The following is a 17128-nucleotide window of genomic DNA, read 5'->3' as shown; positions in this document are numbered from 1 at the left end:
TTTATTTATTTGACAGAGATTTCAAGTAGGCAGAGAGGCAGGCAGAGAGAGAGAGGAGGAAGCAGGCTCCTCGCTGAGCAGAGAGCCCAATGTGGGGCTCGATCCCAGGACGCTGGGATCATGACCTGAGCTGAAGGCAGTGGCTTTAACCCACTGAGCCACTCAGGCGCCCCCAGAAGAACTTTTTAAATAAGATCCATTTATACTTTGAAATGAGTGACTAAAAACACATCAGTTGAAAGTTGGATTACATTATAGCAGAACATTTTATTAAAACTACTCTACAAAAAGTCATAACAATTTCTGGACTTTGTTCCCATATATACATGGTTTGGACAAAATTATATCCAAATGACACTGTAATAAGCAGCTTTGAGCATTTTTTTTTTTAGCTTTGAGCATTTTGTCTTTTAAAGTAGGCTCCATGCCCAACATGGGGCTTGAAATCACACCCTAAGATCTAGAGTCACACGTTTTACCTACTAAGCCAGCCAGGCGCCCCATGTTTTTTTCTCATTTTTGATTATTTTTCTAGGATAAGTTTCTAGAGCAGGTTTCTTGATCCGAGGAGATGAGCCTTTTTATGAGTCTTGGTTTGTTTTGCTAAATCATTCTAGGAAAGAATGATGTACATTATCTCAAGCAAGATATGAAGGTTCCTGTGTTTTTCTCCCCAAAACTCTCCCAGAAATTGGTTTTTATTATTTGTATTCATTTGTGTAAAAACTACTAAGTGGAATTGTGTATCTTGAAACTAATTAAGAGCTAGATGTTTGTATCCGTTAGCTATTGTGTAACAAACCAGCCCCAAACTTAGTGGCTTAAATAATAGTGATTTATTATTTCTCCCAGGTCTGTAGGTTGGCTGGACTGTTGGGCTCGCTCAGGGGTTCATGGTCAGGTGGTGGGTTGGCCAGGGTCTGGCTCAATGAGGATGCCTCATCTGCCACCAGGGGGCTCTTTTCCATTTGGTCCAGAATCCTCCAGCAGGCCAGCTCAGGCCTGTGCTCATGCCAGGAGGTTCCAGGAGATTAAGGGCCACTTGAGACCTAGGCCTAAAACTGGCATTCTGTCACTTTTGCCACATTCTAGCGGTGTGTGTTGGGGGGGAAAGCCAGCTTACATTCAAAAACTGGGGGAAAATAGATTCTATCTCTCAGTAGCGATGACTTGAAGTCTCATTGCAGAGTGTGGCTATGGGGCTGGGTGGTAACCTGGGATTATTTTTGTAACTGTTCTACCATGACATTCAAATGAATGTTGTCCTTCAGAGGTATCATCTTTCAAAGCTCTAAACTCATTCAACGATGTATGAACGAATTAAAAAAGAAAGAATTAGAGCCTTTATTAGAATCTCCTTTTAAGGGGGGGGGCGTGGTTATAAGCCAATTAAGAAAATCAGTCTTTAAAAGATTTTATTTATTTATCTGAGAGACAGAGAGAGAAAAAGCAGGAGAGGGGGGAAGGTCAGAGGGAGAAGCAGACTCCCTGCTGAGCGGCGAGCCGGATGTGGGACTTGATCCTGGGACTCCGGGTTCATGACCTGAGCCAAAGGCAGATGCTTGACTGACTGAGCCACCCAGGTGGCCAGAAAATCAGTTTGCTTTTTATAGTTACCCATTTTATGCAACATTCTTGATTCTAGGTAATTGTTGACAATTTCTAAATATCAAAGCCATGAGAAAAAGAATTTCAAAATTGACATCCATCAAGACTATTTAAAAGACTGTAACCCAGACTTTGAAATCCATCCGAAAGGAAACATTCTGAGATGTTTAACACAAAGGCAAAGCACTGGAATAAGTGGGAAGGGCATGACAAACCTGATTACTTTGAAGTGGTAACTTTGTGTTTATTTTTTTCTGGAAGTTTTTTTTAAAAAAGCTGTTGCTTTAAGGGCGCCTGGGTGGCTCAGTCGGTTAAACGTCTTCGGCTCGGGGTCATGATCCTGGGGTCCCAGGGTCTAGTCTTTCAGCGGGGGACTCTGCTCCTCCCTCTGGCCCTCCCCTATCTCGTGCTCTCTCTCACTTTCCCTCTCTCAAATAAATAAATAAAATCTTTTAAAAAAGGCGTTGCTTTAAACTAGGTTGTATAAACAAATACCCATTGACTATAGATAAATTTTGGAGTTCAGTATATGGTAGTTGGATATCAAATTAATTTTTCTCCTAAAGGAGGTTAGCGTTAACTCTTTTTTAGGTTGCAAATTGCAGCAAACTAACTGAATTTTCTTCTTCGTTTTGCTATTTCGATAATGTTTTTGGAGAAAGAAAACATGCTTGTTTTCATAACATCCCAGTTCAGTGTTGCTATTATAAGAATTCTTAGTACCTTAGTATCTTAGATACAGTCTTTGGAGGCCTTTAAAAAAAAACCAGCTTATACAAACTCAAGGAAATTGATATGGCTTGTCCTTTATGGACAGTTATTTTGTAAATGGCTTATTATATGCAACTGATGAATCACTAAATTCTACCCCTGAAACGAATAATACACACTATATATGAACTAAATTGAATTTAAATAAAATTTTTTAAAATTATGGACCTATAAAGTTAACTAAGATTTAATAGTAAATTTTGTGTTAGAATTTCCATCAGCTACCCGTATATGTTTGTGTCTAAGCCTCTCTGAAGTTGACATTAGTGAGAAGCTCAGGTTATATGGACTCCAAATATATACACTTTAGGAGGAACTCCTTTATTGGGAAGTGCTCTCTGAAGTCAGCAAATAGGAGTAGAAATCCTCAATTCCCAGTATTAGCGATCTTACTCACCTCGGGGCAGCTTGAGAAAGTTTGTTAATAGGAAATGCTAGCCAGTACTCATGTTTGGGGGGTTTTCCAGTCCCAGAATAGAGGGCAAATTCATTTGGTCACTCATTAGAGGAGGTTGTCTCCCCTGGACTTGAACTTAGAGTTCGGTTTAGTTCATGTCAATAGACTGGAGGCATCCGAGCCCATGTGTCCACGTAGGACCTAGGATGCAAGGCCAGGTGCATGTTCGTGAATGCCCTGTTTCTGTAGCACCCCCAGCCAGTTCTTACGGGATTCTGCCTTTGAGATCTCTCACTCAACAGACTTGGCATCCTGCGGTCTCAATGTGTGGGCATGTCATTTCATTTTCCTGAATCTGTGTGAATTTCCCCATCTGTAAAAACAGGCATGACAATGCCTACTCACAGGTTGCTTCACGAATCAGATGAGAAAGAGTGAGACTATTGCCATGAATAAATAATCAACATAGCTTGTGTTTGTTGAGAAATTCCCTTGTACCAGGCACTATTCTAAGGATTTCACATGTACTTGCTCAACAAATCCTCTTGGAAATCCTAGAATCTCTATTTTTCTGTGAAGGAAGCTGAACCGCAGTACAGTTGACCCTTGGAAACGCATGAGTTTGAACTGCACAGGTCCACTTATATGTGGGTTTTTTTTCGATAAATACAATGGTGTAAATGTATTTTTCCTTATGAATTTTTAAAAAAAGTGATCTCTACCCCCAACGTGGGGTTCGAACTCACGACACTGAGGTCAAGAGTGACACACTCCACTGACAAAGCCAGCCAGGCACCCCCATTTTTCTCTCCCTTCCTTATGGTTCTCTTAATAACATGTTCTTTTCTGGGATGCCTGGGTGGCTCAGTTGGTTAAGCGACTGCCTTCGGCTTGGGTCATGATCCTGGAGTCCCAGGATCCAGTCCCATATCGGGCTCTCTGCTCGGCAGGGAGTCTGCTTCTCCCGCTGACCCTCCCACTTCTCATGCTCATTCTCTCTCACACTCTCTCTCAAATAAATAAATAAAATCTTTAGAAAACAAAAAACACGTTCTTTTCTCTCACTTACTTCATTGTAAGAATACCGAATAGCATGCGTGTAACATACCCAGTGGCTGTTAGTCCATTGTTTCTGTTATCGGTAAGGCTTCCGGTCCATAGCAGGCTATTAGGAGTGAAGTGTTGGGGGGAGTCACAAGTTATACATGGATTTTGGACTGCACGGGGGTTGGGGGGTTGGTGCCCCTCGCCCCCGTACTGTTCAAGAGTTCACTGTATATGGAAACTCTTGGAAAGCTCGGAAACCCAGTAAGCAAACGGATGCTATTGTCTCGGTTCTCCCCAGAGTACTCTTTCCCTTACTGATTGAGCGGAAGTCTGGGAGTGCTAGCACCATTCAAGATCCAAGTCTGTGTTTTGTGCCATCTGTATGAAAGTGTTCTCTTTGGTCCTCCCAGGTTTCCGGGGCTACCATGACGGTCACCGTGGTGTACGATAACTCCGAGGCCACGGAGCTGTGTGCCGCTCAGCACCTCTACCTCAAGCCCATCGCAAAACTGATGATCAATGTCTTGCTCCCAGAAAGCTCAGAGCCGACGAGGCCCTTCTCCAACTGGGAAGTTCTGGACCAGCTGAAGAGCCTGATTTGCCCTGACCAGTTCACCACCGTTCGGCTCTCCAAGAGCACAAAGGACTTCATCCGATTCGAGGGCGAGGCCGAGACACGCAGTCTGGTTCAGATCTTGAAGGCCAAGTTACACGGGAAGATCATCAAGCTGAATGGCTTGAAAACAGACTTAAGAGTCGTGGCTACAGATGCCCAGGGAGAGTGGGAACGCTTCCCCAGGGAAAAGGAGGCCTCGGTGAGCGATGGGGCCGAAGAGCAGGACCAGGATAAGAGCCCGGATTCTATCTATTTCGCTGGCTTGCCCTGCAAATGGTTTGCGCCCAAAGGTTCCAGCGGGGAGAAGCCCTGTGAAGAGATCCTTCGGGTGGTCTTTGAGAGCTTTGGAAAGATCAAGAATGTGGACATCCCTATGCTGGACCCCTACAGGGAAGTGATGACCGGTGGAAACTTTGGGGGTTTCAGCTTCGGCTTGCAGACATTTGAGGCCTTCGTACAGTACCAGGAGTCGACGGACTTCGCGAAAGCCATGGAGTCCCTTCGAGGGATGAAGCTGATGCTGAAAGGAGATGATGGGAAAGCTCTGGCCTGTAACATCAAGGTAAGAAGGAGCCAGGATTTCTTTCATTTCCCACTGTTCAGGTGGTCCCGAGCAAAAGCTGTTAGGAAGCCTCTAGAACAAATTTCCTTAGACCTCCCATTAGGCTCTGAGCGATGGCTGATGTAGAGATTTTTACTGTCATTCAGAAACGGATGTTTAAGAAGAAAACTAATCCTGATGTGGACTTTCTTCTGCCAACCGTGGTTTGGAAGGGATGTTTCTTATCATCCGGGGCTCTGCGCCAACTTCTTGGGACGCTGAGGAATTCCTCTGACCCTTATAGAGCTATCTCCTAGGCTTGTTCCACCTGATGAGTTGCTCAGAGAGAGAGAGGATCCATGCAGTTTGACCCCACAGGAGAGCAGTTTACCCCTCTTTACTCTTGGGGGCAACAGGTTGCATTTTCAGAAATGTCTGTCAGGTGAATTACTGGAACATAATCTCAGGAAACTGGGATCCTTTCCTTTTGAGATCGTCCTGTCTCTCCAGTCAGGCCACCCTTACTCCAGCAGAGGAAAAGATGTGGCTAAACATTCCATATTCTCTCACTTAGCCTTGAGCATGAATTTGGACTTTCGCCTTCAGTAGCTTCCTACGTGTGCGTGTGTGTCTGTGTGTGCGTGAGATGTGTGAAACTACTTATGTTAAAATATATCTTTTTTTAAATTATGAGCTATTCAGCCAGAAAAAAGATAAAACACGTGCTTTAGTGACCACCCAGGTACCCACTGGCCGGAAAACATCCTCTGTTAGATTAGACACCATCTCCCTCCCTCCCTCCCTGCAGAGGTGGCTATGATCATGAATTTGGTGTTTAGCCTTCTTGTGCACATTTAAAGGGCTATTTTTACCTCCTTTTATTTTTCAAGCAAATTCTCTTGGAGCGCCTCGAGAGGACTTTTACTTTATTTTGGGGATTTGCAAAGTAGCTCAGTAATCACTACAGTCCAATCTCGGATCCCAGTAGGTCAGTTCTCTTGAATCTTTCTTCCCCAATCCTTCCTCTACCCCCACCCCCCACATTTAAAATATTTATTTCTTTCTTTATTTATTGCCCTTTTTGGTCTCTGGCGACTAAAATACCTGTACTCAGTTGATTTTTATAACAAGCCCGAGGTAATTAATTCACATCCCTCACAGCCTGTGCCCATAATGACTCAGTGATGGGGCCATGTGAGAGCTCCTGAAAGGTTCTGCCAAAGACGGTTCTAGAACCCACAGAGCTGTTGGGTAGGTGCCCAGGAAACAGTGGAACAGTAATGGGGAGAGGACATTTTGAATTCTTCGAGTTTTGAATTGTTCAATACACACTGGTTTCATCCCACTGGCCTGGGACAACACCCAGGCCTCGGGCAGACTTTCCTAATTAGAGTCTGAATTGTTTTGTGCACAGGTTATGTTTGACACGACCAAACACTTCAGCGAAGGGGCTATCAGGAGGAGAAATCAGGAAAGGCTGAAGTTACAAGAGCTGGAGGAAGAAAGGAAAAAAGTAAAGCGAGATGAGGAAGAGGCTGCAAGGTGAGGCGACTGACGTTGACCAAGGGGTGTTTTCACTTCTGACGTGTGGGCTTATCCCTTCGGGTGAATGGCTGCCCTCGATGGGTGACATTGAGGTGGGAGTGGCCGAATTGGTACAGTCTTCCGGCTGTGCTATTACAAGACCAAAATATGGTTGAAAGACGAGAAGCTTAAAAAACAACTTCTCAGGGACAATAGGTAACGAGCTAGATTAAGATACCTGGGAAGAAATGATTCAAAAAAATAAATAAATAAAGGGATCCCGGCTTTTACAGTGAAAATCCTAGCCTGCCCAATTAAAAAGTTGACCCGTTCACCCCCAATTTGCCCAAGTTTACCTTGCCTATGAATTTAAAATGGAAAAAAATTCCTTTTAGGTTGGGGAGAGATTTTCTTCCACATAATGGTCGACAGTCAAACCAGCCCCTCAGCGGGAAGGCATGGATTTCTTGGCCTTCTGTTTCTTGTTGGCTTAAGTTCTGTTGGTGAATTTGAGGAGCCTCCATATTGATTTCTTTGAGCTTATCCTTGTTTTCTAATTTAGGGACTTGAGCCTAGAAAGGGCTATTGGATTGCCGAAGGTTTGCCAAGAAGTACAAATGGGCTCTCAAAACCAGTTTGGCCTCTTGGCCCTTCCCCTCACGTGTTTATTCTTTCAGTCTTTCGTGTAAATTATAGTTATTCAAAAAAGGAGATAAAGAGTCCCCTTCCGTGTGCCTTTCATTTTTTTTGGCTGGTGGGGTGAATAGGAGTTGCTTGAGATCATGTCTGTGAAACTCGGCCAGAGTTTGAGCGCGGTCAAGGCAACTATCCTCCCAAATTTCCAGACTAAACATGTAGTTGAGATAATCTTCCAGCTTCTGGCGAAGTCCTCACTCAGGTAATTGTCCCTTCCTTCCCCTTCGCCACGGTTCATAAAGGCCCAAGCAAAACAGTTGGATTTTTGGGACAACAGCCCACATTCTTCTATGCCAGTGTCCTGTGTTAGGTCATAGGCACCAAGGACCGTACTCAGCCGTGAGAGTTTCTGAGTACCTTGACTTCCCCTTTTTATTCCTTTAGTAAGCCTATAGAAATCAACTCCATGGAAGCTTTTTGATCTCGAGAGAAATGAAATGACGGCTGTGACGGCTAAATCCACAAGCTGGACTGCTGGTGGTTTGACAAAGTGGGGACTTTGAGAAGCCCCTTCTTTGAATTCTGTAGCCTTCTTTTTATATACTCTCTCCTGTACATGCTTCTAACTGACCAGCTCAGTTCTGGGTCCTTCCCCTTGGACTGATGCGCCCGTGGTGTCTTAGTCCCTAAGTTGTCCATGTCAGACCCCGGGGTTGGCAGTGCGTGATTCCGGGAAACCTAACCGATCCGCCCTCCCTGCGGCAGTGGGGGAGGAGCTGGAAGGAGAGCCGGTGCCTAATCCATGAATCGGAATGACTGACTCTTAATCGTTGTCCAGAAAAAGAAAAGAGGAGGAGAGGAGAGCCCAGGAAAAGAGGAAGAAGGCCAGGATGAGGAGACGAGGCCCGAAAGAGAGAGACAGACACCGGCGGAGGAAACCGAAGGCACCAGCCCCGGTGGACTGCGCCCGGGAGCCGGACTCTTCGGAGGAGTGGGAGGAGAGGAAGTACTTGCTGGCCCAGAGGCGGGTGGAGGCCCTCCGGCTGCTGCGGGTTCTCTTGAGGAAAATTGCTGTAAGGTTCTTGCTCCATCCGTCTTCACTGTCGGTAGGTACCTGATCGCTCGGAGACGCACTTTGACACTGAAGCTGTGGCCCATTTGAAATTGACTCCGTGGAAGATCGTTTGCCTTCTTTGGGGTTTGTCTTCAACAGGCTGTCTCAGCCCTGCGGTCTTGGGACGGTGCATCCCAGAGCAGGATAGCTAGTGAATCTATCCTTCTAGGCCCCTCATGCTCCGGGGAGGGGCGGGGGATGGATGGCATGGGTGTGAGGTTGGTAGGAGTCTTCCCTTAACTCAACTCATCCATTCATCTGTAACGGGTCTGGATGGGAAGGAAGAGCCTTGGACAGAGACCTTTGTGTAGCGAGCTCCCGTTAGTCTGGTCTTCAACTGTTGGCTAAGGAATTTCTGACATCACGGAGCAATTTGTTTGGTTTGGAGAGTTTTCCATTTTGGGAAAAAAAACCATTTCAGGGTTTTTTTTAAATTGTTGTTTGTTTGTTTCTTTGCCCCACTTTACTGACCTCCTAAAGATAATCAGACTCTGCAGATGGCCCAGAGGAAAGGCCAGAAAGGTTCCTAGGCGGTTCATTTAAAAATGCATCTTCAGGGGCGCCTGGGTGGCTCAGTGAGTTAAAGCCTCTGCCTTCAGCTCAGGTCATGATCCCAGGGTCCTGGGATCAAGCCCCGCATAGGGCTCTCTGCTCAGCGGGGAGCCTGCTTTCTCCTCTCTCTCTGCCTGCCTCTCTGTCTACTTGTGATCTCTGTCAAATAAATAAATAAAATATTTTTAAAAAATGCATCTTCAGGGTTTTCAGATATGCAGAGTGAGTGACATCAGGATCAGATAGAGGGACTTTGACGGCTATCTGCATTTCCGGCCTTTCATGAGTGCGGGCAGCCAGACTTAGTGAAGTCAGGGTCAGAAGAACCTCACATTTACACTCACAATAAGTCTCACTGGATCTTTTAATTTACTGTAACGACCTCCGGGGGTGACTCCTTTCTTTCTTTCTTTCTTTAAATTGGCCACTTAAACCATTTTTTAAAAGATTTTATTTATGTATTTGAGAGAGAGAGGGCATGAGAGGGGAGAGGTCAGAGGGAGAAGCAGACTCCCCGCTGAGCAGGGAGCCCAGTGTGAGACGTGATCCTAGGACTTCAGGATCATGACCTGAGCTGAAGGCAGTTGTTTAGCCAACTGAGCCACCCAGGCCCCCGGGTGACTCCTTTCTAAGAATTTGTCTCCTTAAATGTATGTGGTGCCTAATTAACTCTTGCCTTCCATTGATGGGGCCTGACATTGATGACACAGCCCCCAGGTTCAAATCCTGGGTCACGGCTAGGCACTGTCCCGAGGTGCGCCCCCGGGTCAGCGAGAGCACAGTGTGATCGCTCCCAACGGGCTGGGGCCCATGGGCCACCTTTCACCTGCCTGCGGTTCTGCAGAGCAGACGGCATAGGCAGACCTATTGCCATGGCCACACTTTCTACCTGCAGCCTCTCTTCCAACTGAAGCAGGAGAAGGGGGGCCAGCTCAGGGACATCCTTTCCAGCTAACCCATGGGAAGAGACTGGGCTGACAAACAGGCAGGCTGTCTTATAAGCCAGCTGATTCCCTTTGAGACACATATTTCCTGTTCTAGGATTTTCTGGGAAGGCTGTAGAGCATTTCTTATTCCTCTCACTATCCCCAGCCCCTAGCCTAAGACCTGGAACCAGAAGTGCTCACCAGTTTGTGAACAAATTTTGAAAAAAAAAAGTGGTCATGTGCTTTGAAGGTACGTAAGTCGTGCACACAGACCTCAGAAACACAGCTCACGTTCGCCTGAGAGATCGAATCCCGTACCTCCTCTTTCCTCCGGGCAATATCGCTCCTAATTTGGATCTACCTTACATGTTAGAAACCTCTTCAGAACCATGCCAGAAACCCCCGTCTTCTTTGAGATTGTTGCACTGTGAGGTTTTTCATGTGAGATTTTTCACCTTTCTCTTTAAAGGGATCCACACAGTTTAACCCACAGGGGGTAGATGATGCAAGCCCCAAAGTGAACCAGGCTCCAGGGAACACACGGGAAATGCTGAAGCAAGAAGAGTTAAACACCCACTATCTTCAAAATCAGGAGGAAATGCCAAAATATCAGGTTGCCAAGTCAGACAATAAAGGAAAACAAAAAATGAAGAAAAGAACTAGGGCTCACTTACGTAAATCTTCCCACCACCTTGGGAGAAAAAAAATAAGATTCTCAGCTAGAAAAGAGAGAACTGGAAAATTATTAACCGAGGGCTACGGTCACAGTTTGGTCTCTGACCAGAATTCTTTGCAGAATGTGATGATTCAAGATCAGTCTCTTGAGGGAGAAGACCAGTGCAGTTCTAACAAATCCAATGCTTCCAGATTATCTGAGCCAGACCACGGCAAGAAACAGAAGATCTATGAAACAGATGAATTTATTGATTACCTATTAAACTATTATCAAACTCCAGAGTATGCCCGCATTTGCCTAGAACCAAGTCATCTAGCAAGCCCATGTCAGTGGCAGAGGGCTGTCCGTGCTAAGGGAAACGGATTTCAGATCAATCTGAGAAAACGGAAGCATCGCTCCACCAGTCCGAGCCAAATGCAAAACCTGGCAGCGAGAGAACGGGTTCAAGAAGATGACTACCCATCTGAGATTTGTACTCAGGATCCTGAGCTTAAACCACAAAAGAGAGGAAAAGTGGATTATGCCAAAGAATGTGCCGAGGAGTTGAAAAATCTTTGCAAGGACACAGCCGGTGAAGCTAGTGGTCACCTGTCCCCAGCTGATGGAAACAGCCATCTGTTAGAAAAGATGCAAGCTTACCAGCTCAGAGATTCTAACTCCCCAAGTCACAGCCAAGTGTCCTCACCTAGGAGGTCAGCCGACTTAGATCTGGAGTTGACAGATTTCTTAGAGGAAATCAGTAGTGATTCTGAATGCTTCAGTGAAATCCTTAGCGTAAACAAAGAGGAGGAAGAGAGGTCTGTGGCCACATATGATAGCTCCCCAGAAAAAAGATCTCTTGATGATGACGACCTCCCCACTAGTGATCGAGAAATTAGGGCAAGTCCGCAGGCCTTGTATGCAAAGTGGAGCCGCCATGGGGAGCACAGCTCCTCCAAACCCAAGCTGGGGAAACCAGGCGAGAGGTCCAAGTATAAACGGAGATGTTCGTGGCTTGAGGGCGAAAACCATTCCATTAGAGGTGAGAAGAGCACCGGCAAAAGGAGGCCAACAGCAGTCCCCAAATACTTGCTCGGCGGATCAGGTCCTGGTGGTCTGTTAGACCACATCACAAGGAAGAGGAGGAGGCTTAGTGACAGCACACCCGGCCGGCAGGCGAACTACGGGTCCGCTCATGTGCCCGGAGCATCAGCAAAAAGTGCTCACGTTTTCTACGTGGGGAATTTGCCTCAAAGAAGAGAGACCCCATGGAAGTCAGAATATAACCAGGAGGTCAGAAGGTTTAAAAGACACACGCATTCTAGAGATCCCATGCTGAATTCCCGTAATTATTATATTAGACGTGACAGTCAGGAGCACCTCGACTATGGAAGCTATTTTGGAAATGGCTACGCTAGTTCTTTGTATTTTCAAATGTTTTAAAGGCCTCATAGATCAGAAACACCCTCATTCTCCGCAAACAACGTGCAGGATAGAACACTTAAAACCAAATACAGCTAATGTAGTTAGGAACTACAGAGCAAGAGAGCAGCACTTAAAAGCTTGGGCAAGGTCAAAGGTAAAACCTCGTTTCCCTCACCAAAGTATAAAGCATAAATGACTGCAGGTGTGTTGGCAAACTTTGGAAATAAGAAACATCCAGATTCCAAGGGTTGGTAAAACCACATGCCTGTACAGCTTGATCCAAGGACAGACTTTTCTACAGTTCGGCTGCAACCTGAGACGGGTGCCAGCCAGAAAGCAAATGACATGGCGTGGAGTCAATAGCCCCCTTGCGGCTCTCTAGCTGTTAGAACACCATCATTTAGTGTCAGTTACCTTCAAAGGGGACAACGGCAGCTGAACTAGGATCTTTTCACACGTGCTCGGATTTGGTCAGAAACGCCAGGTGCGGCCACAAAACTTTCCTTTTACACAGACATACCGACAGGTAGTAGCAGAAGACATGACAGTTAGGACACATTACAGACTCGTTTGTGATACCGATGGTTTCATGACCGCCCACCAGGAGGAAATTAATTTCATCAGTGTGTTCACAGTACTCTAAAGAATTGTCCTTTGTGAAACAAAACTCGGAACAATCCACAGAAAGGGCCTTGGATTGTCTCTTGAGGCTTAAACAGATAGTGGACCATTCACAGAGCTGTTTTTAGAAGCATCCCATGTCATTCCATTGTCGAAAAGCAAGAGCACTGAAGCAAAATAACCAGTGGGATTTGCAAAAGGCATGATGGAAAGATCCCGGGGCACCAGGAATGGCTCTTCGGAAGCTGGGACATGGCAGTAATCCATTTCAGGTTCTGTAATCCTTTCACTCAGGGTTGGGTGACATCAGTTTGTAAAAAGCCACTGACTATTCCCAAACTGACTCTTATCAAACACGAACAAGTGCCTCCTCGATCCTCTGTAATGCCATGGAGTTAGGAGGAGTCAAGGGCAAAGCCCTAGTTTTCTAGCTGGGGAAAAATCGGTGTGTGTGTAGGATTTGTAATCTCTTAACAGAAGCAATTTATCTTTTTACCTACTGGTTTTGGACTTCTTGAATATGTTTTTAAATGGAGATATTTTATAGATTCGTAAAGACTTACATCTCAATGCAGTGCATGTTCTATTGAAAGCTCGGCTGATTCCTTCTGCCTTATATAGGATTTAGGACCCCAGAGGCAGTAGATGACCTTCTTTTTTTCCCCCCAACAAACCTTATACCTGACTCGGGCAGTGGATGACATCAATGAGGTTAGACTGGCTGTGGCAGGAGACGGAGATTTCCATTCACAGAAGTAGTGGAAGGCCACGTTTTCATAGGGCGTGGTTCATTTCAGTCTTAACTTGATGTTCTGTAGAAAAGTACCAGCCGGTAGGGCCAAGGGTGGGATGCCAGTCAGTGGGGTTGCCCTGAATGACGAGGCATGTCCTGTGTTCAGAACCAGCCCCTTGAGCAGCCTGATAGCTGAAGGGGCCACGAGATCTTCTAATTCACCAAAAGTAAGAACCACACATTGTTTCATTGATCTCTTCTAACCGCGTTTAATAGAGATACGCTAGTTCCTGCAGAAGTTCAAAAAAATGAATGTTAACGTAGCAGGTCATGCTTATTATTAACGAGACGGTAACCAACGAATGATTTGTGGGCTTCCTCGTGTTCAGTTCCACTTCAAGCTAGTGACTACCATCACCACTAGGCTTGGCTTGTCACATCTGAAAAATGGCTCATGGGGTGAGTGCCTTTTCTCCTCTAAGGACTAGCAAGGACTATTAATGTTCAAAGTACTGTTGTCCAGAGTAGCCTTTTAAAGTGCTAAAAGCTTGTGTTTTGTCAGACAACTTTTGGTAACTAGGTACTTTTTTCTCCTCCGGTGAGACCCTTGCTCCTTATTTTTTTTCATGTTTCATGCCACTGAAACAAAGAACATTATGAGTTTGTAATGGAAAGCAGTTGTGCTTGTTTTGAAAACAAATCTTCATTTCTTCTGCCATTCGATAATTTTTCTTTGCAGAGATTTTTGGGCATGAAAACAATTTGCTGCTCAGTAACCGGACATAAAAAAAAATAAATTACAGAATACAGCATGTGCAATTTTTTTTGGGGGGGGGGATAATAGAACCGGTGCTAAGTCACTTCTAATATTTTGTCTGGTTTTGTTTGTTTGCTAAATACCATCCTGGGGCCTAGAAGTAAGTAAAAATACTGGTTTCATGTTTACGTTCTGTAAAACTTTGGATTTTTATATGTCTTGTGGTAATGCGTTTTAGATTTGAATAAACCTTTGTGTGTGTGTGTGTATGTGTGTGTGTGTGTGTGTGTGTGTGTAGGCCTTAAATGAGGAAGAGAACAATTTATCCTGTACTTTTCAGTGGAATGAATGGCTTAGTAAGGGATGAAATAGAACCGAAAATATTGTGATCACTTTCTATTAATTAACATTGTTCTTCTTCATTGTGCTGTTCTTTAAGTGGTGCAAGAGTATTTTCTCATATCATTTTTCTATGACCTATTAAGTAAGTAAGGGCCTGAACTTTAAACTCTGTCTTTTTAAATAGGCGTTTTCTTGTGTTTCCCTTGTATGTGCTGCTAATAGCGCTTCAAGAAAACTAAAAACCTGTCGATGTCTTTTTGTTCAATTTGTTTGAATTTCTCAGGTAGAAAGCCACATAACCTGGTAATTTTGAAAGTAAGAACCAAATAAATGTATTTTTATTTGTTGCGAAACTGTCTAAATGTTTTAAATAAATGCTAATAATCCCACGGGGCGGGGGCTGAGTTTCTACTTGTAGTAAGCTGCTTTGCATTCCTGATGCCGACCCTGTGTCTCATTTGCATTGTTAGAGAAATAGTACATATTTAATTTTCAGATATATTAAAAATAAAATGGTCAAGGTGACTAGAGCCTGTTCATTTGCCACGCACGCTGGCTAGGATGTCACACGTCTCCAGCATTTTCCATGAAAAGAGACACACACATCCGGTTTCGATAGGCGTCTACATGACTTTTCCCTCCGTGATGCCGAGGTCTGGGAACGGACTATGTCAGAGCTCATGCACCTGGAGATCACGGTTTTATCTTCATTTTGGATAAATTGAAATAACAGTATTTGGACTGAAGACTGTCCTCCCTTCGGCAAAGGTTTCATCAATCATCTTAGAAGGCAGCGAAATGGACCCAGTGGCCTTTCCCTTCACCCCTGTAGCACCTGGTGGAGGTGTTTGAGTTCTACAATCTCCTGATGTCAGCGAGGGTGTGGGGTGGGGCGGGGGTTCTAGTGGGAGAAGCTAAGGGTTTCACTGCTTGGTCCCTGATCAGTCCAGAGTGACTGCGTTTTGACGTGAAGCATGCAGCAAGCTGCCTCCGAGTGTTCTGTAAGAAAGGCTGTACCTTAGTTCCATCTGGTTCCCTTACAGCTGAAAGGGTCCTTGTTCGGGAGGAGGGGAGGATGGTCGCAGAGCACTCTCCGAACCAGCAAGGGCTGTCATGCTTGTTCTAGATCTTGGATTAGCCTCTTTGGCCCTCTGAGGTAGTAAGGTGAATGTGGCGTGCACAGCCACAGATTTGGGAGGTACGGAAACCATGGAGAGAACACAGTGCCTCTGCAGGGGGGTGGGAGTCTGGATAGAAGTAAGGGAACAAACCCGTGGGGTTCACCTGCCACCACCCCCGCTGGCTGGGTGCCTGTAACCACCACGCCCCCCCCCCCATCTTAAATGGCACCTTTTATGTAATGTGGTTTCTCAATATGCCGGCTAGATTTGAAAAGTTTTTAGACCCAAGTCCTGCCTTACTGTAATATCATTTTACGTGTAATCAATACAATGTTGATTTCACTCTGAATGGCGGGGAGTTGGGCTATTTGAGATCGAAGCTTTAACCAGGCTCTGGACGGTTTCCTCTTGGCATCAAACCCATTTTAACTCAGAAAAAGGAGTAGCCTTCGCATCCGAATGAGATTTCAGGCTGCAAGGTGGCCCAGCTTCTGTCTTCCACCCCTTCCCCCGAAGCACATGGTGTAACAGGGTACTTGGCACGAAATGGGCAACTCGATTAGTTGAATGAAACCTAGTGGGGGTGGGGACAGGGCCCTTTTAAAAACAGAAAGAGGCAATGGTTCGGGAACATAAAAAGCAGCCAAAGCTGCGAGCCCTCTCCGGGTCGGAGTACATCCCTTTGTAAGAAAACTCAACGGAGGGATGCCTTCAGGTCAGGTCATGATCTCAGGGTCCTGGGATGGAGTCCTACATTTGGCTCTCTGCCTCTGCTCTCCCCCTGCTTGTGTGCCTTTTTTCTCTCTCAAATAAAATCTTTAAAAAAACCCTGCCGATTTGAACATTAGAATGGCAAAACACTAATATTCTGAGAAGTTGTGCTGACACAAGGAACTGCACATGTAAATCTACCTTTTGACAGGAGGCGAATTAACTTTGCTAGCATTTAAGAATTTCCGAATGCCTTCCTGATCAGGTGGTATCTGAAAACAGAAACAGCCAAACCTGCCAAGGCACTTTTAATGTCCTTAGTAAAGTTAGCCCTTGATAACCTTGCTATGGACCTCAAGGAAGAGGTGGCTTTGAGTCTAGAAAGTTCTGATTTAAGAGGCAGAGATTGACAAGTCACAAAAATAAATTCACTAACTTCTTAAAAATGACAGTTTGCACATTTTCATGAGTGCAGTTTAGCTAATCTCAATTCACTGTTTTTAAAAAATATTTACTTGAGAGCCTGCACGGGGAGAGGAGGGGCAGAGGGTGAGGCAGACTCCCTGCTGAGCAGGGAGCCCAGTGCGGCACCATCCCAGGACCCTGGATCATGACCTGAGCCACCCAGGTGCCCCAATTCACCATTTTTTTTGTTGTTAAAGATTTATTTATTTGACAGAGATCACGAGTAAGCAGAGAGGCAGGCAGAGAGAGAGGAGGAAGCAGGCTCCCCGCTGAGCAGAGAGCCTGATGTGGGGCTTGATCCCAGGACCCTGAGATCATGACCTGAGCTGAAGGCAAAGGCTTAACCCACTGAGCCACCCAGGCGCCCCAATTCACCATTTCTTAACAGGACAAACTGGTATTTGGTTTGTGGTATGAGGCCTCTGAAGTTTTGCCCCTTTACTGGTTTCTTTTGGAACACACACACACACATGAAGCTGAGTATTAAGCTAAAATAAAATGATCGAATCTGGTTTCTCAGGTTAAGGTTTAAAGAACCTTAAAGGGTTTAAAAACCCACCACGCTG

General features: G+C 45.3%; 1 protein-coding gene across 4 annotated transcripts in view; it reads left to right on the top strand.

The window, feature by feature from the left end:
- LOC123934390 (A-kinase anchor protein 17B-like) overlaps positions 1-14766 on the top strand; it is a 29288-nt gene extending 14522 nt beyond the window's left edge. For 2 of the 4 annotated variants that reach the window (XM_045994457.1, XM_045994455.1), the window contains 4 exons: positions 4234-5001; positions 6395-6522; positions 7979-8246; positions 10202-14766. In XM_045994457.1, the coding sequence (XP_045850413.1) occupies positions 4249-5001; positions 6395-6522; positions 7979-8246; positions 10202-11830 (2778 nt within the window). In that variant the 5' untranslated portion in view covers positions 4234-4248 and the 3' untranslated portion in view covers positions 11831-14766. Of the gene's footprint in view, positions 1-4233; positions 5002-6394; positions 6523-7978; positions 8784-10201 lie in introns of those variants that run through there. The other 2 variants (XR_006816792.1, XM_045994458.1) reach the window with 2 other exon arrangements.
- The last annotated feature ends 2362 nt before the right edge of the window (positions 14767-17128 follow it).

Source organism: Meles meles, chromosome X (assembly GCF_922984935.1).
Source record: "Meles meles chromosome X, mMelMel3.1 paternal haplotype, whole genome shotgun sequence".
Taxonomy (NCBI): Eukaryota; Metazoa; Chordata; class Mammalia; order Carnivora; family Mustelidae; genus Meles; species Meles meles.
The sequence above is the reverse complement of the archived record's forward strand: the minus strand, read 5'-3'. Positions and strand labels throughout refer to the sequence as shown.